Source organism: Arvicanthis niloticus, chromosome 15, assembly GCF_011762505.2.
Source record: "Arvicanthis niloticus isolate mArvNil1 chromosome 15, mArvNil1.pat.X, whole genome shotgun sequence".
Lineage (NCBI taxonomy): Eukaryota > Metazoa > Chordata > Mammalia > Rodentia > Muridae > Arvicanthis > Arvicanthis niloticus.
Window position 1 is genome coordinate 26,398,285 of NC_047672.1, and position 23,649 is coordinate 26,421,933.

General features: G+C 44.9%; 1 protein-coding gene across 4 annotated transcripts in view; it reads left to right on the forward strand.

Moving 5' to 3' along the window:
• Dgki (diacylglycerol kinase iota) overlaps positions 1 to 23,649 on the forward strand; it is a 423,756-nt gene that overhangs the window by 167,651 nt on the left and 232,456 nt on the right. For all 4 annotated transcript variants that reach the window (XM_034519548.2, XM_034519550.2, XM_076913542.1 and 1 more), the window contains exons 4-5: positions 20,256 to 20,330; positions 21,569 to 21,625. In XM_034519548.2, coding sequence (XP_034375439.1) covers positions 20,256 to 20,330; positions 21,569 to 21,625 — 132 coding nt within the window. The remainder of the gene's footprint in view (positions 1 to 20,255; positions 20,331 to 21,568; positions 21,626 to 23,649) is intronic.

The window sequence follows — 23,649 nt, forward strand, 5'->3', positions numbered from 1 at the left end:
GTGGTCACAACCCTCCGGTGGTCACAAGGTTCCCCTGAGGCCCTTGTGAGCTATTTTGTTTACGGTTTCCCTCCCTGCCCCAAGGGCTGACTCGGCTGTACCTGGAGATGAACTTTTAAACATGTAATTTTAAGAAGCGCAGTAAATTCTCTGATGCAGGTGGCACACAAACCTAACTAAAAGCTGCTGTAGCACAACATTGTCCAGCAAGGCACTTAGGTACCAGGAGACAGCAGCTTAAAGGATGCGTTGGGTGTGATGTAGATGGCTATCTGTCAGGGATGCTGGAGAAAGAATGGTGCCTACTTCCAGCAAGAGTTCAGACAAGGAAGATGCTATTCTTGCAACTTCCTTAGAAGTGAATGTAATTTCTGTGGAGAAAGCATGCCCATATATAGACTATGTATTAGATTTAGGCTTCCCCCTCGTGCTACATCTGAAGAATGAAGACCTGTTGACATTGTTGTAGCTAAGTATCACCAGCTGGCTTTTCACCAAGTACAGCAGAGTGTTTGGGGTAGGGGGGCAAGGAAAACATCTCCAAAGAGAGACCTTTCCCATTTCACTCTGTTTTAGCCAAGCAAAGATCATGTGAAGTTAAGAGGGAAGTCCATGGGACTGGTTGTTGACAGCGGCCGCCTCACAGACCTGGAGATAATGCTCATTTTACACGAGTTCGGGGAAGAATGTTTTAGAAGAGCATGAACAAAGTCAGATGTAGTGCGATTTTATCTTGTGTGCCTGACTCTTTAAAGGATTTCCAGTTGCTAGTCAACTGTCCCATTAAGAATTCTTATCTGTTAAAAGTGCTTGACCCAATGACCTTGAGTGTTGGTTGCCTCTTGGATTTCTGGAAACAGCATAGGATATAAAAGCAACCGAGGCTAAGAAAGGAAATTGGGCTAGCAGAATGAGAAGAGAATGCATTGGTACGGAATTGAGTCGAGAGGAGAAGGCAGTTGTTGCAGAAGGTATTGCTAGGAGACATTTGAGCTGAGAGAAGCTGAGCTGAGCAGATAGGCTAGAAGAGTTGTTATAGTTAGGAGCTGCTAGTATTGGGAAAACTGGGAGACAGGACTGTTTTAGCAGACGTATGGGGAACTGAGAGGAACGGTTGGGAGAAACATTGAAGGGGCTGGGCTGGAAACTGGGAGGACTGGCTGGGAAAGAAATTAGATTCAGGGATCTCTCTCTGTCTCTCTCTCTCTGTCCCTCCCTCCCTCTATCCCTCTCTTCCTCTCTTCCTCCCATCTAGTGTTAGGAAGTGAAACTATAGAGATAAAGGGTGGGAAAAAGGAACCCACAAATTTGCAAAGACCAACTATACTCAGAGTCAGGACTAAGAGCAAGATAACAGTCATGGTGTGTGAGCACACCAAAGGTATCTATTGTCAGGAGGAATGGGAAGGGTGGGAAGGACAGATGGGCTTGGGTATGTCTCCATCATTCTCAACCAAACCAGGGAGCATGCTATAAAGGTCAGCGAACTCACAAAGCATGAGCACATGCTGTGTTTTCTAAACCAGGGCAAACTGAAAGGTGAGTGTAGCTGCGGATATTAGTGGTCCTGTACCCAGAGGGTGAATGAGAGCTGTATTAAGGATACTGTGATGTCACCCTAATTTGCATGGACATTGCAACTTCTGTTTAAAACCAAAGCTGGGACTGTGGATGTAGGTCAGTCGGTGTGATGTTTGCCCAGCATGCACAAAGGTCTCATCCGATCCTCAGCCTAGCAAAGCTTAAATCCAGGCATGGTGATGCAAGTATGTGATCTTAGCACTCTGTAGAAGGGGCAGGAGAATGAGAAGTGCAAGATTGTCCTTGATGGTATAGTTAATGTAAAGTCCAGCCTGGGTTACCTGTGACCTTATCTCAGGAAATAAATGAAACTCAGGATGTACTAGAAGGGCAGAACCTCCTGATGCTGTGTAAATCATTGCTTCTAGCTGATGCCGGAGAGCATGGCATGTAAGCTGGTGACTGCATCCCACTGAGTACTGTCATGGCGGAGTTTGCTCCAGAGCCTCAGTACTGAATAACCTGATGTGAAACCCTTTCATTTATCTTGGATTTCTGGTTGTAATATTTTACTGTTTAAATTTAACTAATTTATACCAGTAAAGACACGGGAGGCTTAAACTCAGGTTAAAAAAAATTGCTAGTTTAGCAAGGTAATTTTATTTTTTAACTATATGCAAAATACCTATTTACAAGCCTGATTCTACAACTAAACTGTTAAAGCTCTTTAGAAATCTCTATCTATGTAATTCTACTGAGCTATTGTAGCTTTCTCTGAGCTCCTCCAAACCCAGCTCTCTTTCCTAGAATGCTGTCTTACCTCTGTCCTGCCAGCTGCTTCTCTGTTGTTGCTGCAAGCCCAAAGAGAAAATCTCTATCTCTTACCCAGAGTTCTTCCATAAGGCTCTTCCAAGCCAAGAGAGAGACAAAGAGGGAGAGGAAGGGGGAGGGGGAGGGGCGGAAAGGGAGGAGAGGGGGAGGGAGAGGGAGAGAGGAAGGGAGAGGGAGAAGGAAAGAAAGGGAGAGGGAGAGGGAAGGATGGGGATGGGGAGAGGGAGAGGGAAAGGGAGAGGGAAAGAGAGGGAGGGGGAGGGGGAGAGGGAGAGGGAAGGAAGGGGAGGGAAAGGGAGAGGGAAAGAGAGGGAGAGGGGGAGGGGGAGAGGGAGAGGGAAAGAGAGGGTGAGGGGAGAGGGAGAGGGAGAGGGAGAGGGAGAGGGAGAGGGAGAGGGAGAGGGAGAGGGAGAGGGAGAGGGAGAGGGAGAAGAAGAGGGAGAGGGAGAAGAAGAGGGAGGGGGAGGGGAAGGGGAAGGGAGAGGAAGGGGGAGGAGGAGGGGGAGGGGGAGGGAGAGGAAGGGGAAGGGGGAAGGGGAGGGGGGAGGGGGAGGGGGAGGGGGAGGGAGAGGGAGAGGGAGAGGGAGAGGGAGAGGGAGAGGGAGAGGGAGAGGGAGAGGGAGAGGGAGGGGAAGGGGGAACTATGGAAGGTGCAATTGCTATAAAAGAAGTCTCTAAGCTCCTCCCCTACCTTTGACAGGCTGAACCATCTTACCATGGTGGAGGTGGGGGGTCTCTAAGACAAGTCAGTAGAGACCTAACATTTTCACTTTTATGGTGGGATAGCTCATAGCCACCCAGTTGACTTTGCTTCAGGTCATAGAGCAAAGACCCCAAGACTTCTCCTAAGCAATTTGCCTTAAAATTGGCAGAAACTTTCCTTTCTTCAGCATTCTTATCTAAGGAGGCTTTCAGAGGCACATTCAAACTACATCTGTACTGGACACACCTAACTTGCATCTGATATCTATTTAAGCGTTTATATTTTGCTAACAATTAGTTTTTCTATGTACATTAAACAAATATCCTGCAACATCTGGTGACAACCTCTAGTACTACTGAACATCTGTGCCAGTGTTTTAATGGGATTAAATTTAGTCCCAAGTAGCCAGCTTTCCCAAGTCAGTAATCTTCCCACCCTGCCTTTCTGGATTTCTTCTTTTCTTCATGGCTTAAGGAAGACAAAGGAAATAAAATGAAACTGGAGTAGAAGCCTCTCTGTTTCCCAGTGTGATTGTTGGAAGAAAAACCTGAAGTAAACAAAATTCTACTCAAGTTTGGTGATATTAAACTTTTCAAAATTATATTAATTAATTTTGGGGAGGCTGTGCAACATAGCATGCTGTCATGAGGACAGACAGAAACTTGCACAAGTCAGTCTTACAACTTCCACGATGTGGTTTTTGGATCAGACTCAGGTTTGTGAGCCTCTGTGGCAAGTCAGCCATCTTGCCATGACATGGGAAATTGATTTCAATATGCCTTTCTGCATTCATGTAGTCTCTTGTTGTATGTGGTCTGAGAATCTAGTACCAGGGAACTTCAGAAAGGCTGGGAATGCAAGCTAGACACCTGTGACTACTTGATGACTTCATTGTTCAGTGAGGGTTGTAATAGAAGGTATCCTATCATTGTGGTGATGGTATGTAAAGAAACTCAGCCTTGTGTCTGTCCCCTGCAGATTTTAGCTATGTTCTAACCATCCACAGAGTTGTATATTTGAAAGATACTTGTGTATAGCTATCTGTAGACTTAAACAACAGCCTTGAACATGAGGGGCTGGGCAAACACAAATAGGTGGTGTGTGTGGGGAGAAAATGGACTCCAGATGGACTGATTCAGGTTCATGAACTGATGGAACTTTTGAACATCATTTCACTATTTTTTGTGTTTGTATTTGTCTTTGTACACCTTAAATATTATTTATTGAGTTTTGCATTAAGGTTTCTCAGTTGCGAATGGGTGTTGCAATTTGAAGTCCCCCATAGTCTCATATACTTGAACACTTGATCTCTTGGTGGTGGCACTGTTTGGGAGAGATGTTCTAGTGGCTGGAACTCCTTTGTCATGCCCTTATTTGGGAATTATGTGATACTAGAGAAAAGTCCATTAGAATAGGTTCATACTAAAGGAGGGTATGAAGTAATCCTATAAGAGCACACACACACACACACACACACACACACACACACACACACACACGGGGGGGGGGGGGCGGGTATGTAACTGATGCTGGAGTCCAGACAGAGGCTGGACTGATGCATCATCAACCCCAGAATAAATGAGGCCCATGACCTGCTGGCAGAAGCTTAGAAGCACAGATGCTTCCTCTTTAGAAGGGCCTTCACCTGTGTTGACACCTTGATTATTTTTGTACTCTTACCTTTATGATTCTAAGAGCAAACATTTGTGTGGTCCCTCCCCCCCCGCCCCCCCCAGGTTATAGCACTCAGAGCATCGCTTGAAAATGAACAGCACAGCCATCTTGTGAGCCGTGTTAGCTTGTCTAGCCAGCTCGACACCGCCTCTACCACACAGGCTCACTGGTGCTCATTAAGAGCAAAGATTTCGGCAATCTTGAGGATCTAGGTGGAGCGGGGCTGTGGTTTGGAGAGAGTAGGGAGATAGGCAGGCAGCTGTGAGCTTCAGGGACAGAGGAGGTAGATGGTTAGGTGACTGAGCATGCGTAGGTTGAGTGAGAAGGGGAAGGAACTGTCAGACTTCAAAACCCTCTTACCAGATACGTCTTTTCCAATTTTAGACGTGTATGCCACCTTGCTCCTGTGGGGTGGCTAATGGCTGCTGTTTTTCTTCCTTTGTTCTTCTCTAATGTGTAAGATTTGGTGGAAAGGGATAAGCCATTCTCAGCTGTCTTCATTGTTGCTTGTAATGTGACAAATGCAGTCTTATGGGGGAGGCGGATGTACTGCGTTGGGAGGCTGTGTGACACGAGATTGGCTGGGAGATGGCGACACTCGGATCTATGTGCCAGAAGAACTGGATAGAAACCCAAGACCTGCCTGGCTTCTCTGAGTCTTGGCTTCCTCTTTGAAACAGTGGTGGCTGCCTATATGGCGAGAGTCATGAAATGACAGTCAATTAACAAATGTCTGTGGCCTCCCTCTTCCCCTGCCATTTCTACTCTTAACTCTGGGCCATTAACTGGAATAAGATAAGTATTTTGTCAGACATTGTTTTTTTTTTTTTTTTTTAAACAAGGTCTACTGTTTAGGAGGAGTGTGTGTTGACCTCCCCCTGGGGCTGTGATGCCTTCATTTTGCTTCTATGTGTGATCTTTATTTTTTCACTAGGTCACAGGTAGGACCAACCATATGTGACAAATCAAAGTCTCCCATTATGGAACACATCTCATAGAAGGTGTCTTTTTGGGGGAGTGTCAGAAGCCTCATCACTTCAGACATGGGTTAGTATGACATCTGTCCACAGGGATGGCCTTGAGTTCTTTGAATAATCTTGGAAGAAGCCTGCAAGGGCAGCCACCATCTGGCATATATGAAGAAAACTATTTCTGGTGATTAAAATATACAACGAGAGTCTGGGGTGATATCTCTGTTGGTAGAAGGATGGCCTTACAAGCAGGAGGACCTGAGTCTAATCCTTAGAACTCATGTAAAAAAAACGGATGTGGTACATGTGCTTGTAATGTTAGCAAGGGGCGGGATGGTTAGAGACAGGCAGATTCCTGCAGGTTGCTGTCCTGTCAGTCTCTCCCAATCACTGAGCCCTGGGTCTCAGTGCAAGACCTGAGGCTCAGAAACCAAGATGGATGACTTCTGAGTAACGATACATGAGGTTTGAGTCTGGCCTCCAAATGTGCACAATACACACACACACACATACACACACACACACACACACACACGCATGCACGCACGCACGCACGCGAGAGAGAGAGAGAGAGAGAGAGAGAGAGAGAGAGGTGGAAAGAGAGAGAGAATGAGAATGAATGACCATGAACCCAGTGCTGCCTGTCATCCTCCAGAAGATGAATGCTCCTACTCTGTTTCTGTTCCTGTATGTTAACAGTAGGAAGAATGGTAGACTCGTGGCTGCCGGGGACCATCCTGCTAGCTATTTATTCAGGTCTGGCAGGTGTTCACCCCTGAGGCACCCAGACTATACCAGGACCAAAGAAAGCCTCATCTGCATGTGATCTGATCTGGGATCGACAGACAAAGATTGGGGTGTCCGGCATGGCAGATTGATGATCCACACACAGATGGCAGGCAGCTCGGCTGCAGTGGGTGCAGGCTGTTAGCTCGAGTCATGTGTTTGTATGGCAGGAGTGTCCAGGAAACAAAGCCAGCTTTCAGAATTGTTTGGGTGCCAGTCTGAAGCTGATTCAGCCAGGGACCGCCAAGGCTGCTGTCTATCAGAGGCTACCGCTCCTCTATCAGGATACTGAGGGTCTAATGAATCAAGGTGACTCGGTGCAGAGCCAGAAGCAACAGTGGTTGACAGAAAGACTGTTATAGTCAGACTCTCTACTGCTTATTACCTCTGGCAGTAGGCATGTGTGGAAAAAGGAAGTGGAGTCTCCCATGAAGGGAAGTGACATTGTTCTTTGTGTGTCTGGTGGTTGAAGGGTGGAGAATTCAATGAGATCACCTGTGAATAGCACAGGGGTGGTCCATCTGCAGTGACTGTTAGACATTGTCACTGTCACAGCTCTCCTGGTGAGTGCTGCGATTGTTATTTGTACAGAAGAGCTCCCCACATATACTACTGATCAGACTATGTCACACGGGAGAGGCTGTTAGAGGCTAAGTAGGGTGTGAAGTCTGGGCATCATTGAGAGTTAGACACTTAGGTGACCTGGATCGTTATTCCCACTGTCCATTTGCACAGTCCATTTCCCTTCCAAATCATATTCCAGAGGGCACTAAAGTCACATGCAAAAATAAAAGGGGGTGTTGTTTGCATAAATGGTCCTGTTCATACAGAGAACACTAAACACCATCCGTCTTAGGAAGCTCACAGCTGCTGCTGCTTTGGAGGGGAGGGAGGAATATGGGACTCATTGTTGGCCCTTCAGCATCTCATGGGATCTCAGTGTTCAGCGGAAAAATCATTTGATGGATGACCCCATGCTTTGCCATTTTCCTAGGGCTCCTGCTTGTCTCTGATCCATATCAACAACCCTGCAGGGTGGTCACCGGAGACAGTTCTCAGGCACTGAAAAACAAAAGGACAGACCACATCCCTCATAGCTTCGAACCTTTTCTTCTTGTTTATTGGTGCAGCTATTTTATCTTCTATTAAGCGCGTATGTTAACCACAATGTGTGTCCATGTGCGTGTGTCTGTGTGTATGTGCATGCCAGTTTAAGCCTCTGAGTAACTGCCATCTGCAATGACAACTTTAGATTGAGGCTACCATTGTATTTGTATGTGGCTTTGAGTTTACATGAAGCAGTTCTCTTAGTGTTTGATATTATGTAACCCTTTTCCTTAATGATAAAGAGAACTTGTCTCTAACTTAGTGTGTGTCTGCAAGTCACCCAGGCAATGCCTGAGTACAGTGTGTAGAGTTGCTTTCCCCCTTTGTCAGAGTTTCTTAATGCCAATGGCCCAGAACAGTAGTACAACATGAGTTTCTGTTTTAACAACATCATCAATGGCAAAAATAAACTTCTTTGATGGAGTTTGAGAGATGTGCCAGTGTAAAGGTATGAAGATAAAAATGTGGGGGGTGGGGCAGTTTGTTACTGTCATTTAGCAAAATAATAATACTAGGACCTATGACTTAGCCAGCTACCATCTTCCCCAAGTTAATGGTACCAGACCTGAGTTCCACTTAGATGGTGATTAACACAGAGATCCACAGCTAGTCAACATGCAGAGAATAAGAGACTGTAGGGTACATGTCTCTAAAGGGGACATCTATATCGCATCTGTTCCTACCACAGCTCAGAGAGCATTGTAGAGGGAGAGGAAAGATTGTAAAGGACAGAGGAAGTAAGACACCTGTAGTAAACTGGTATTTGTTGGACATGGCAACTCAGTGACCCATGAAGTCACAGTGGCTGGGGCTGTGTGAATATGACTTGTACAAGATCAAGCCAACCAAATTCCCAGCATGGATGAGGAGAGGGACTCAGGAAGCCCTATGGTCTTTGGAAGCTCAAAGCTGCTGCTTCTTTGAGGAGAGGCAGGATTATGGGACACTTTGGCAGCTGTTGACAAGTGATGGCTGCTTGGGAGAGATAGAGTTCATTTTCTTCAGAGATACGGTCTTGGAGAGGCTCGCCAGGATCCAATAGATGGTCCTGTAACGTGCACATACATTCAGTGCTAAGTGGACTCAGATTTTCTGTTTTTAAGAAATAATATGAAATTAGGAGTGATAGAGTGTCGGAGAGACAGAGGAGGAATTGAAGGGGAGGGAATTGGGGTGGATTTGATTCAAACGCATTATAGACATGAATATTAAATAAAATAATTAAAAAATACTTCTGTTGCTCCGAGACACTCAATTTTATTATATTGTTTGGATCTGCTGTTACTGAAATGTGTTAGCTGCCTCTGAAGTTGTTTCTGTGTGTGTATGTGGGGGAGGAATTCATGTGTGTGCTTGAGCACAGTTGCATGTGTGGAGGCTGTAGGTCAACATGGGGCGTCTTCCTCTACTGCTTTTTTAGCTTCTGCCGTAATTTTAAGATAGTCTCCTAGAGTCTCCTACTGTGCCTGATGCTTGCCATTTTATCTATACTGGCTGACCAGTGGGGTCCCAGGATCAGCTTGTCTCTCAGGAAGTTCTGGAGAGAAACATGTAGCACTACACCTGGCTTTTAAGATTGTGTATCCCCTAGTTGTTCTAGAACTCACTATGTAGACCAGGCTGGCCTTGTTCTTAAGAGATCCGAGTGCCTCTGCCTCCCAAGTGCTGGGATTAAAGGCATGCATCACCACTGCCTGGATTGACATGTTTTTATTTTTCTTTAGTAGACATGGTAATATACATTAAAGCAAATACCTCTAAATAGGGGTTGGAAACATTCATCTGTGAACTTCATAAAATAATTCTATTTCTACAAAGTAAGCTGATAACTGTGTAACAAGGAAAATGGCATAAATGATGCTTTACACATTCAAGGATTCCAGTTTAAGTTATATATTTTTAGTTGGTATTAAAGTCTCTGTTGTGCCCATGACCTACTACCCTGGAAGGTGAGAAAGCCAGTGAGATGACCTCAGGAAACTATTTCCCATTAACTTCTCAATCTTATGACTTCTGTAATACATACAGCCATGATCAGTTATATCTATGTGCTTAACCATGGGTTAAGCATGGGTTCACCATCTAAGTGGAACCCATGTCTGGTACCATTAACTAGGGGAAAATGGTAGCCGGCTAAGTCATAGGTCCTAGTATTATTTTGCTAAATGACATAGTAACAAACTACCCCCCCCCAGTTTTTATCTTCATACCTTTACATTGGTACATCTCTCAATGTGTGTGTGTGTGTGTGTGTGTGTGTGTGTGTTTGTGGCCTCTGTCAGTCCTACTTATTGGTGTCTGCAAATTGTAATCATATATGTGTGTGTAAACACAATTTTGTACATATATTATCAATTCGTTCAATTCCCTCTAAGCCATGTGACAGCTTTGCTCCGTAATATAAATCAAGCCTTCAGTAGAGCATACAGCTCTGACATAGAAGACCCGTGTGAGCAGTGGTGACAGCGAACGCTTGCCTGTGATAAAATTTTTAATTAGTGACTGCCCATAGATGCATAGAGAAGCAAGCATGGAAAAAGAAAGAAAAGACCGACCGACCGGTCCAAGGCTACAGAGGAGACAAGAGCAGAGAGCAACAGCACCAGAGACAAACAGTAACAGTGGCCATGAAATACGATGAGATGTATGGTCTTGAGTAAAACGAGAGGTAGACAGAGGCAATACAAATATTAATACAACGCTGGGAATTTCTTTGAGTCACTGGGCTGAAATCGTTTTCCTTGTGTCACAGCTATGCAGGGGGACTGGGAAGGACAGACACCCAGGACCAGTCAGTGAAGGGGAACAGAAAGCCACAGGGTAGCATCTCCATCTCCATCTCAGACCCATCCGAGTGTTGATACCACCTTGTTTGCCTGTGACAGCTCATGCGCAGTTACAGGCCCGTTCTCCACACTTTTCACAAGGCACACTCTCAAGTCCCCATTTGTTTTATGTCTCAAGAACTAGAACTAATTTTTAGGTAGGGGTGACAAAAGGGGCGGCGGTATGCCATACTCACTCAACTGCATTCCACAATAAGGAGTTCTGGGACTCATGTGGTAACTCTCTACTGAAGTCTCTCGAGGAAGGACAGTCTTGTCCTATTTAATGTTAGGGATATTCTCTGAAGAAAAAAAAAAGAATCATTCGGCAAGTTCATTATTGCATAAACACCAAAGAATGTGCTTATGCAAACAAGTGGTATAGGATGCAGCACATTATAGGACAACACATGGTGTATATATAAGGCCTGTTACCAGACAAAATATTCTTCACTCTGTGAATGTACTTATAACTCTTTCACTATTAAAAAATATTTAATATGCCAACATAAACCAGTTTCAAAGAGTGACAGTTGCAATATAAAAACAAGCTTTTGAGCTACACATTCGTGTTTCTCCATCCCAAAGGAGAACCCTCCACTGTTCTGGTGGTAGCTTCTCCTGATATGGGGGAAGACAGGATTGGATGCTGCTCTTTCTAACCTACCATCAAGAATCTGGTTCTTACCAAATTGCTTTCTGGGTGAGGCCTGGTTAGTTACTTCCTAGGAAGAAGAAAAGTACCCCCTATCTATTGTTACAGTCAGCTAGCTCACAAAACCCACTGCCTCCCTTGTCTTTCTCTTCTAAGATGTGGGCTGTTGGTTTTTTTTTTTTTTTTCCGTTGAGAACCATGAGATATACTGGCTGCCACAGGAATGATGCCCTTTTTATTTGTGTCCAAACAATGTTGGGAAGGTGCGTTTCTTTATTCTTTCCATGGATCTCTTAGGAGGCTGTGCAGTTTGTCCTTCCGTGCATCAGCTCAGGTAGGAGTCCTGGCTTAGCTCAAAATTTCTGAGGCTACCCAGCAGATGTGCCTCTGGGAACACAAGGATTCTTCACAAGCAGAATGTTTTGGCCGATGTTCCTCAGAACGAAACACAGGGCTGAAAGTGCATATTAAATGGATTTTATTATAGCACGTCAACCAGAGCCCAGGAGGAAACTGTTAAATGTGCAGTCAACCAGGTGTATTGCATAACAGAGCTGACCAAGGAGTGGGCTGAGGCCATTGTGGACTATAGGTTGTTCTATTGAGAAACAGGGCCAGAGTGTGAGAGGTTAGAGCCATCCTTGGCAGAGACCTGGGGTGGACTGGAAAGAGCCGTTCTCAGTCACCATAGTGGTTTGGGTCTAACATTCCCTCCTATAGCTTGTGTTAAAGATTTGGAATCCCAGCATGCGGCTGTACAGGGAGGCAGTACAGCCTTTTGGAGCTGGTTCTAATGGAAGGAGGGTGAGTCTCTGGGGACCTGCCTCTGAACAGTCCTGGTCCCTCCATGTCTGCTGTTTCCCAGCTTTCTCCTTTGCCACATATACCTGTGATAATACACTGTGGCCCAAAGCAGCAGGGCCAAAGGCCTGAAGACTGAAAAGTTTGAAATCATAAGTCAAGAGAAACCTTCTTGTTTATTAAGTTGATTTATCTCAAGTATTTTGTCACAGTGACAGTTTGACCAGTGCAGTCATGCTTGGTCCCTGCTTTGCCTTTCTCTTCCATTCCTATCACTCTATATTAGCTCCTCACTGCAGTCCTGGTAGCTTATTCTCGTGAAGAAATAAAGACAACATCTTAACTATAACCTAATAACCCATACAGTCTGGTTAGCTGTTGATCCTTGGACTCATGGCCACTGAACATGCTTTGATACCCAACACTGGCACCCTGGCCATTCCTCAAACATCCTTATGTCCTTGTGCCTCTGAGCCTCTCTTTCCACTGCCCTTCCCCACACCTGGGTTACTCCACGCCCCCCCCCCCCCCACCTCACACCTAGCCACTAAACCTTGCCTCTGATAACATGAAAATGGTCACCTGTGAGCCCAGACAACTCTGTGCCCAACACAATACTAAAATTGGCTTAGTAGACAACAGTGTCTCTTAAACAAGGTTTGAGGTCTTCCCTTACTGGACTGTATTGAAGTTTCCAAATGTCTATCTTTTAAGACTGAAGTCAAGACTTCACTATGTTTTTGGATCTTTCTCACAGAATCAGTCTCTGAGCCCCTTTTCTTTTCCGTGCGACTGTTTTATTATCTGAACCGTTTCTTTAACTCTGCCATATTCTATGACACTATATCTGAAGTTCTTCCCCAGTGTATTACCAGCTTTTCGGTTCCTTTCTCTTTATAGCTTCTATAGTCCTTTCACTGTGGTGGTGATCTGTTTGGAAAGGTTGGTACTCAACAGGTTGTTATAGCCACATGGAGAATTTAATTCTGTAGTACACATCAGATCATCCTGGCTGCCAATAACTGGCACAGAGGGATACAGGTACATCTTTATATATTAATACATGGCCTGAGGGACTTGGCACACCTGTCTAATTCTCTTCCTACTATCCAGTTGTCCATGTTGCCCTTTCTCCTGGATATTCTGAGGAATTTTGGGTATCATTTAGCATCTATGGTATTTGGTAGAGCTGTCTCTGAGGGACATTACCTTCATAGCCTCCCTCCATCGGACACTGCCCAATAGGGTTGCTGTTCACAGTGATGATGGATGAAGGCCTCTTCCTTAGCATGACCAGCATGACTCAGGATGAGTGCTAGCAACTTCTAACTTAGTACCAGTCTCCTGCAGCCAAACTTCTAGGGCAACCTGAGTTGCTATATGAGTCACAGACTCATGCGGACATATGCTCTTTTATCTAAGGTCATGAGGTCCTGTTGTCACACAAAGGCTTGGTGATGGCCTGTGCCCCTCTCATAAGAGTGTGCAGGAATTGCAACCGACACCCTCCTGGCTTTTCTAAAATGTTCTGTGTTATGTGACTAGAAAAGAAGAGACACCACAAAGGAAAGGATGGTGGAAGTCCATCTTGGGCTCTGAAGCCACAGAAATGGGATTTTGAGATAATGTCAGTCCTCATTGTTCCTAACGCCAATTTGCAGATTGCATTCCAGGCTTCCCAGAGAAGCAGGGCCTGCCAAGGATGCTTGTCATTTCTTCTAATTAGACTTTAAAATAAATAAAAAATATTGTTGTGTTCATTTACCCTGAATTATACAGCAACAAAGTTCTGTTCACATGGCAGAGAGATGCTGTTTTCTCCTAAGGGCTACCACAGTCCTGACATTCTTACAGCTTTATTAATCCTCCTTTAGCCTCTGTCAGAAGAGGAAAAGAGGATCATGCCAGCCTTGTGGGAGTATGAGCTCTCATCGCCACCCTCCCACCAGGCTGCCACTGTTAGGCTTTGGGGTCTGCGGGGCGGGGCATGGGGACCACTTGAGCTGCTTGGCTGCGTTACTGTTTTCCCTTTGGTTCCTGGCACTCTCTCAGTTTCCGGTCCAGGAAGGCCAAGGGGACCAGGCATCTGGTAGGCAAATCTCTCCTGACATGGACTTCCTCCTTCCTCCCCCCTGGCACCACCAGCAGCCTCCTTAACTTCTCTTTCTCAGGCCAGGCCCGATAGATCCTGATAATGTCTTAAATACCTCTCCTGGCTCCTGGCACTATGGTTTCCTGTCTGGAGCTCTTTCCCTGGCCCAGCACCTCTTTCTCACTGAAGCCTCTTCACATCCTCACAAGCAGGGATCAGTAGCAGTAGCTATTTCTGCATTGTATATCTGTTTAGGTGTGCTGGGAACCACCAGAGGAGGCTGGTGACTGGGACCCCTGATCCTGCTGAGGCAGGGAAAGAGTTGCCATGAAGGCTCTTCATCTGCCCTGTCCCCTTGTGGTGGAGATGGGCAAGGGCAGGTGGAGTTAGTTCTTAAGACCCCAGTAAGCCTGTAGTCAGTGAGCAGTCTGCAGCATAACATGCTCCACTGTTAAGGAGAAATAAGGCCTGGGTATCTGCCTTACCGGAAATTGGGCAGCTAGTCTCATCTCGTGACACTTCTTGAGTTCAAACTTAGATTGTCGAGAGTTGTAAACATTTTATTTCAGTTATCTTGGGCAGGAAGAAGGTGCCAACTCATTCATAAACCCTAGGCCTATCAAACAGAGTCACCAAATCCCTGAGCCATGTTCTGTTACTTCACATTTCACTTCCACTCACCCCTCCTCTCTTCTTTTCAGCTCTGCTTTGTGTTTGCATGCTCTCCTTCCTACCCTTTCCCTCTTCCATTCTTTATTTCCTGTCCCCATTTTCTTCTCTCTGCCCCTTCCCTTCTTTCTCTTTCTTCCCACAAACCACTACGATTTACCAGCTGATATTCATTGTAACTTACCAGAAATCCTGTCTCTTACTCAAAGAAGGGAAAAGCAACCTTTTTTGGGGGGGGGGGGGGTGTTGGCGGTGTTTCTGTATACAGACAAGGGAGTTATAGCCAAGACACATGGTTAGGTGGGATAGGGTTACAACTAAACCCTCTATGAGACAGTGGTACACATGCACCATTGTCTTGTTCTGAGAAAGCTTCATCCATGCACCAGAGTCTGGTTCTAATCCTTCTGACCTGGAAGCCCCAGCTGCAGAGGTTCATGCCGTTTGATTCCTGTCTTGACGAGAGCTGCGGTTTGGTGAGCAGTTATGCAACAGAGCTTCCTGCATGGGAACAGATGGAGTGTCCAGCCAGCACTGGACATGTGTCTTCAGTCTGTCATGGCCCCAACCCTACCCTAAAGCCCAGCATCATTGTTTAGCTAAGTGCTGATAGGGTTTCATCAGACCAAAGTGAGATACACAGGCTCTAAACCACACACTTGCTCTCGCAGTTATGTTAGCACTGTTAAAGCAGCTAGGACACCTGCCCCCACACACTTGCAGGTTATGGTATTCAGCTGTATTGAATGAGTTTTAACAACTCAGACCCCAGCCTCCTGACACACTGTGCTGTGGCTGGATCTGAAGCATTCTGCGGAAGGCTCCCGTGTTGCATGCTTTTCAGGTGTTTTTGAGGAGTTGGGTTATATATGATAGTGCTTCCTGAATGGGCTGCTAGCAGTTATGGCTCAGTCAGCTGGAGGAAGCAGGGTTTAGGGGCGGTGCCTTTAAAGGGTAGATCCTGTCTCCTCCTCCTCTTCCTCCTCTTCCTCCTCTTCCTCCTCTTCCTCCTCTTCTTCCTCTTCCTCCTCTTCCTCCTCCTTCTCCTCTTCCTCCTCCTTCTCCTCCTCCCTCTCCCCCTCTCCCTCTCTCCCCTTCCCCTCCGCCTCTCTCCCTCTCTCCCTCTCCCCCTCTCCCCCTTCTTCTCCCCCCTCTCCCTTCCCCTCCCCCTCTCCCTCCCCTCCCCCTCTCCCCCTCTCTCTCTGCTTCTGGGATGCTGTGAGGTGAGCAGCTCTGCTCCAGCAAGCCTCTCCACCATGAGCCTCTGCCTCAACAAATGGGACCACGAAAAGAGAGCCCTGAAGCTGTGAACCAACAGCATACATTTTTCCTCCTTTAGACTGTTTCTCTCAGGTATTTGTCCGGAAAAGTCTAACACATAAACCAAGAAGTCACCAGTTAGCATGTTGGACTCACTCACTGAAACAGCTACTGCCAACGGAGGCAATGAAACCATGGTTTTTTTTGTATTTACCGCTGTGGAAGAGACCTTGGGCTGTCACTGAGAACTTAACCTAGATTTGGAAGGAATCTGAAATCAAAAGAGAATGGTGGCAGCAGCTCAGGACAGGTTTATTCAGGAAGAAAGAGATGCAGGCAGGCAGGTGGGTGGGAGGAAAGTTGGGTAACTCTGCTTTTGCCTCAGTTTGTCCAAGCAAGGTGCTGCCCACTGCTGATCCTACATCATCAGTTCATCCTGTCTGTAATGATTCTCACAGACACACCCAAAGGTGCATATCCCAGGCTTATTCCAAATCCCATTAAGATGATAATGAAGAGCAAACACCAGGGCTGCAAACATCAATTACCTGACTTTCCAGAATGAAAGCTATTTAGAAGCTGTCCTCGAGGAAGCTGCATCTGAGCAGTGGTTTATAGGGATGAGGCCAGAGGGTGAGGCAAAGGGACTTGCCTTTGTAGTACAATAAACTATGCACTGGTCATGAATGAGAGTCCAGATTATAATATGTATGGGTATTCTGAATTAAAACTCAGACGCATGTTGTGTATTTTTAGAAGGTCTTTTAAAATTCACTATTATTTACATAAAATCCACTTTAGGACTTTAACACTTTATTTCATATGTTATCATCCATAGGCTTTCATGCTTGAATTAATCGAGGTGAATGATGGTCGTGTATTTGTACAATCCAGAATGCTGAGGATATGAATTAACCCTGTGGTCCTTATTCACTTGTGAGCCAGGATCCCTTGTTCTAGAAATGATTCTGACTCAACATTCTGACCTGAAAATCAAGGAGAGGAGGAGGTGTGTATTGTTGTTTCAGTGCGTATACACAACTTTTCAGGGTCTAGCTAGTGGTCTTCTTCCTCTCACCCACATATTGCTGGAGAAATAGGGGTTTCTTTGTATGGGCTACTAGTCTCATTAATAAAAGAATTTAGAAATGGAATTGGAAGAAAGCCAGAGGACAATTTTATTGGAATTTATGAGAATGAACAACAGGTCAAACAAGTTTAAACCTTGACAGCTGCCTGGAGGAGGAAGGTGGAGAAGAGGGAGAGAAGAAAATCTAAGAAAACCAGCCTGTTTTGCAATAGAGGTCGACAAGCGATTGCATGGTAGAAGGGATGTGAAACTTTAGAAAAAGCAAACCTAGAGTGTTAGGGAAGGCATATTTTTGCCTCTGGACAGAAAGTAAAGAAAAAGTTACAGCTCAAGAACGCAGGGAATTCTGCAGACTAAGTAGTACCTCATGTGGTAAGCAGTCGTGTAGGAGGAGGGGCTTCTGAGAGGTATATTATCTCACTAAAGGAATAATTATTCCTCCCATCTCCTTAACATGTCTTCAGATGAATCTGTTTTCCTGAGAGGTGGACTCATGGCCACATGATTGACAGGCCTGGTTGGAGTAACTCTTAACAGAGGAGACAAAAATATTCAGTGTTTTATCTCCCAAACAGACCAGGTAGTCATGTCACCACCAAGAGCCAGAGATCAAACTCAGATTTCTTTCTTTTGACCGTGAGATGCTAGCTTTCACTTAAGAAGCCTCAACCATGCCTGGTATCTCTGCGTTCATTTCAGGCTTATCTTAAAAGCTGAGGAGGCACAGTTGTAATATTTCTTGGGTTCAAGGCAGATAATGAGAAAGTAGTCCAAATTCAATGACTCCGGAGTCTGGTAATTTCCTGTAATGCACAATGCCTTCTTAGAATTCCTGACGCTCTGTCGACTCAATAAGAGGACCCTAAGCAAGTGGCATATGGAGACAGGGCTCATTCATGAGGATGCTTTCCAGGCACTGTGGTGCTGGAAATTCATCCTAAATGTTTGCCTATTTTGAGTAGCGTTGCCCGGCATGTGTGTGGTGTAATCTGTTAGGGATGGGGTAGGTGGTGGGACCTGAACAATTATCAACTCCGGTTTCCTTAGCTTCATGGTAACTCTCGTTAGGGACATGACTCAACTGTCACGTGTACTTTCTGCAGGTGATGCTCATGCAGATATCTGACCAGGATACTGATAGGAAAGAGGAGAGCAATGGCTATTTGTTTGCGAGCATTCTAGTTATGAAAATTTGCAGTCAAATTTTATTATTGCTGCTACTGTTTTATGACTACTGCTATTGCTATGATTCTTCAGTTTCATATTCTTCCCCGCATGGTTGTTTGTATTCTCCTCCCCTTCTTCATCCTCTTCCTCCCTAGCACTCCTTCTGTTTTGTTGTTGTTATAGAGGAAGACACTTGGAACAATATCCTTAAGTGTCTTAGTTTTCCTTATCTTTTGTTGTTTGAAAATATAGTTGATTGCCAAACATACTTATTGTTCTACATCACGTTAGGAAGACCAAAGCTAAGAAGGGGTCACACATTAAGAGTTCACAAACACACAAGTGTCATTGCTGCCATGTTCTATGCACTTGAGTGGTAGCTGCTGACTCCATTATCAATGGTGTCCACAGAGACAGATGTACAGGATTGGATGATGAGTCCATAGAGGAAATAAAAGGAGACAGTTTCTTTCCTTCTGTCTACCGCAGCATCCCCAGGGCTGTCTGTCCTCTAGGGCCCTGCCTCCACAGGAATGTTAGGTGTGCTCCTCCCCTGTCTGCTCCACTGGGCTCCACTGTCCTTCTTCAGGGATGCCAGCCATTAGTCACAGGTTGCCAGCAGTCTACACTGACAAAAGGCTTAGCACTCCCAACTTTTCCCATCTGCCTTCTTTGGTAATCTTTTGATACTATGAGTTTTTGTGCTCAAAATTTGTTAGGTGTCTCAGGTAATATTTAGTTTATTAAATTCTATATATGTATATAGCACTACACATCTACATACATACATATATATCTACATACATATATATACATATATACACATATATATGTATATACATACATATACATATATATATGTATATATGTATATGCATGTATGTAGATGTGTAGTGCTAGGTTCAAAACAGCTGTGTCTTAGTATGGAAAATAACAGCTAACCCATTAAATGATTTGTTAGTTATGTGATTCCGATTCCAATACCTGAGGGAAGGAAGCACTGGTTTGAAGAAGAGTCTGTTGAAGAAAGTGAATGTTTACAGTATTTAGAAAGTTTAAGATCCTTACATGCTGCATGGTACATGTGCTGCTGTGCTGGTTACTACCATCAACCAGAATTATTCAGGCAGGCAGCTCTTTCTCAGGCCTGGTCTGTGCAGATCCCAAGCGATGCTGGCAGGAGTGACATCGGGAGCTCGCACAGTCATCTCTCTCCCTGCACCATGCTCAGGTTTTAAGCGTTGGAGATAGGATAGACCTCAGAAAGCTTTTCACCATGAATTTAAACTTGTGCCAAAGAGCATCAAGGCTAAATTTTATGATGCTTAGGAGCCAGACACATTGGGTGTGCTGTGCCCTAATTGGCAGACCTTGGACTGGTCACTGGCTGCGTGTGGGTTTTCTCACCTGTGAAGCAGGGATAGATAAGGGCTATCCCTACTTCATAAGGCTGTAAAAGTTAACTGACCTTTACAGCCATCTGTGATGTGTCCATTAGGGCATAGAGCAAGACCTGTATGCTTACCAGTGACCCATGCTGTCCTTGTTGCTCGTGGTTTATTGTTGTTTCCTGGATGTGAATCTAGATTTGTAATCTTGCTCCTGAAGATTTGGGTAGAAACCCAAATAGCTCAGAATAGATGGTGCCTAGAACAGAAGCTTAAAGCGACCAGCCATTGAGATGCAGCCTCTGAGAGTAAGTTTAGAGTGCTTGATGTAAGGTAAGATGTAAGAATACTGACTCTGTCCCTCAAGAGTGAATTTGGAATGTAAATAAATGTGTGAAAAAGTTAGAAAACTTGAGGACAGTGCTTTCGTTGTTCAAGTGTAACACTTAAAACTGGTGTAACAGAATACAGACCTTGATTTATGTTATAAGCCCTCTTTTTAACAAGTGTTATTGTTATATTGAGAAGAAGCAGTCTAGAACACAGCTGGTATGCAGGTAGGTAGTTACCCTGACATGTTTAGGGGCTTACAGTTTGCTTAGTAACAGAAGTATTTACAATTTTGCCTGATTTAAGGAGTTTCCTGTTCATACCAGGGAAGTCTCCAGAACAGCTTCTAACATTTCTCTCCTGTATTTTGAATTGAATGTTTTAGAAATCCGCTCTCAGGAGGAAGTGTGCAGTCTGCAAAATCGTGGTCCACACAGCCTGCATTGAGCAACTAGAGAAGGTAAGAGAGAGAGTGCCACCTGCTGACGAATGTGTTGACTTCAGTTACTTGCCAAGATCTGGTGTCCATGTCTAACGTTTTAAAAAAACAAAAACAAAAATTGTGAGTTCAGTATGACTAACCAGAATAACAATGAAAAGACAATATATAAAGGTCATTCATCATTGTCGTTTGATTTGATATTATGTTGCCTTGAACTTTGGGAAAGTTCAGCCTGCACCAATTCTCTCTCCTTCCACAAGATGTTTCTTTAAAGGAAAAAGGAAAGATTGCAAAAAGCCTTCGAAGATTGTAGCTTCCATATGTTTCTCTCAGTGAGTTCACATCTTCCTAAAGAAGCTCTAAGGGAGAGCTAGCCAAGCCAGGCAGAAGCAGCTCCCAGACTCTGGTGCAGAGCTCCCTGGGCAGCATTTCTGCTAGTGCAGCATGAAAAGTGTGGCTGAGCTGGGCGTGGCATCCCAAGGGTGGCGTCTTGTCTCCAGAAGTGGATTCTGAGTAGTCTGTTCATTTACCGTCTGGGGGAAGGGTAGAACTTGAATAGAGATCTGCTTGCCGCTTTCATTTCTAATTCTCCCTCCATGTCCAGGCGAGATGCTGAGCTGCATGGTATCTCTATTCTCATGCTGCCTATGGCAATCACAGAGGGACAATTTTAGCTTGGTACAATATTTGCTTAGCTTCACCAGCACCTCCAGCTGCCATCAACATATATCCCACAGCCATGACTAACACTTAGAATGTATTTTTTCTCGTCTCCACTCTACTTCGCTTTACACCAGAGCAAAAGAGGCCACGGGGACACCTCCCATCCACCAAGCACAGCAGTTAGGACTTAGGTTTATATTCTCTACTGAAAAAAAGAAACAACAACAAAAGGCCAACCCAACTCAGCCGGCTAGGTTCAGCTGCCATGAGTTTTTACCTTTGACTTTGGTCTTCGTTTTTCAGATTCATGAGCTAAGAACATTTTTTGTTTAAAGTTAGGATTCACTGATGAGAATTCAGGAATACAGACTGGAGATGTGCAATCACTCTGTACCTTTGTGGATCATCTAATGAGATGCATTGGGGGAGTAGGCATATACTAGAAAGACTTATTCTTCGTGGGCTTGGTTTTATAGTTTTGATGTCTACTACTATTGGTTGGGTTTTTTTTGGCGGGGGGGAGGGGTCTCAGGTAGTTCCATTCAACCTGATGCTCATCAATAACATAACATACTTTTCTTTTCGAATGGCAGATTAATTTCAGATGTAAACCAACATTTCGGGAAGGAGGCTCCAGATCGCCAAGAGAAGTGAGTTTTGTGAGTTGTTTCAGAGAGCACCTAGAACTCTCATAGGTACACCGAATCTTCCAGGGATTCACCTAGGATTGACAAATGAGGTCTGTCTCCCTTCATTATACAGCAGTTTTTTTCTTTATGTACCAATAAATACAAAAGAGTCTCCAAGACCCTTCGGTATGCTGCACTTTATCTCAATGGAGTGTGTTTGGGAGCCAGAGTTTTAATGCATGAAACAGAAAAGTGGGGTCGGAGGAGTGGTGGAACTCAAGGTGTAAGAAAACAAAATCCTTTCTCTAGGGTTTGTCCAGTTTCTCTTCTGGCATGGTTCCAAGCTGTTCTGGAGGTGAGGGGCATCACAGTTGTTGGTTATTCATGCCCGTGTTGAAGTTGGGCTGCTGATTTCAGAACCAGCCTTAGTGTATGGACACAGAGCATCTTACTCTCTCTGCCTCTACTACTATTTTCATTTGTGAAGTAATACACAGATAGGAGGAAGCTAGGTTTGGTCCTCAGAGCATCACCTTATAGTTGGGTTGTGAAGACAGACTCTAATGGAGAGCAGTCTGTTTGGTAATGGGAGTGTTTTTCAAAGAGGGAGATTTGAGAATGAGTCTGATTTGAAGATGTGTTTTCGAGGTGGTCCCAGGATATTTGATCACATGCTAGGAGCTAGCATGGAGGCAGGACTGCTTTCTTTGCTTTTCTGTGGAGGAGATAGCTACCAAGTTCAGAGAAGGTGAGGGGAATTGCAGTCCCCTCCCCACCGTTATTATTCTAGACAGTCTAGAACTAGGTCCCAAATTGTACTCTCTAATCTGCAAAACAAATACTTGCAGGATCCACCCTCCTTAGAAGACAGTGTGGTGTGCCTGGTGCTGTCCACTGTCTTCCAAGCACCGCCAGATTATATTTACTCTTTAAGAACAAGAATTCTTGGTTAACTTGCTTCCTTCACTTTTTTACGTTCCCAGTGAGACAAGTTTCGGTTCTGCTTATAGATTTACCCCTTGGAAACCTTCCCAGCCTGTGTACTCCTCAAATCAGCCAGAGAGAGAGAGAGAGGAAGAAGAGGGAAGGAGGGAGGGAGAGAGAGTGTGTTGGTCAGATAAAGGGCTTTATGGGAGATGTGGGCACTGACTGAATCTTTCAGGACTTATCTAGGGCAAAACATGAGATGTGAGGTACAGGGCAACAACCATTTAGACAGAAACAGCAGCAGCACGCAAGCCCAGGTAAGAGATCTTAGTAAGAAGCATGACTTGGGAAAAGAGTTAGAACTAGCTAATGACAGCCCTTGGAAGCCAGGCTGGAAGTCAGCAGGGATTTGCAGGTGCACACTGCAGTATTTAAGTAGAATCTTTTATGCTGCCTGCAGTGTGGAGGGAACATCAGTAGTTCAGGGTTGATACTGTTGGGGACATAGAGACAGTTTGAGCAGCTCTCACCATAGAGGTTAAGAAATGATTGCATCTGAGCTGAGAGAGACATGCTTGGGTGGGATGAGTTTACAGGTATAAAACTGGCAGGAGTTAGTGCAGGATGGGTTTTGGGTGTAGCAGAGAGTTACCCTTACAATATGTCAAGCTTCTGTTGAGCCAAACTGATTGGTTTTTTTTTTTTTGGAAGAAGGTGATTTGAGGATAAATCTGATTTGAAGATGCATTTGCGAGGTGGAGGCAGGATGTTTGATCACCCTGTGAACCCCAAGATTGTGGACTGGTTGTGGTGTAGCTCAGCCCTAGCGCACACCCTTTATCCAAGAGTTTTCGGTTTATGGTCAGTAGGTTGTTGTGGTGTGGTTCAGCCTTAGCACACACCTTTAATCCACAGATCTTCCTGTAAACGGGATTAAATAAAGGCCATGATAGGTCAAGAGGCTAAGCAAGCAACCAGTTGACAGAGAAAGGACATAAGAAAACCTAGGAAAGAGAAAGAAGGGTTTTGAGTTGAAGGGTATTTGAGAGAGTGTGGGAGAAGATGAGGAAAGGTTTTTTTCCTGTGAGGATATCAGTGGAATAGTAAGAAAGTCAGCT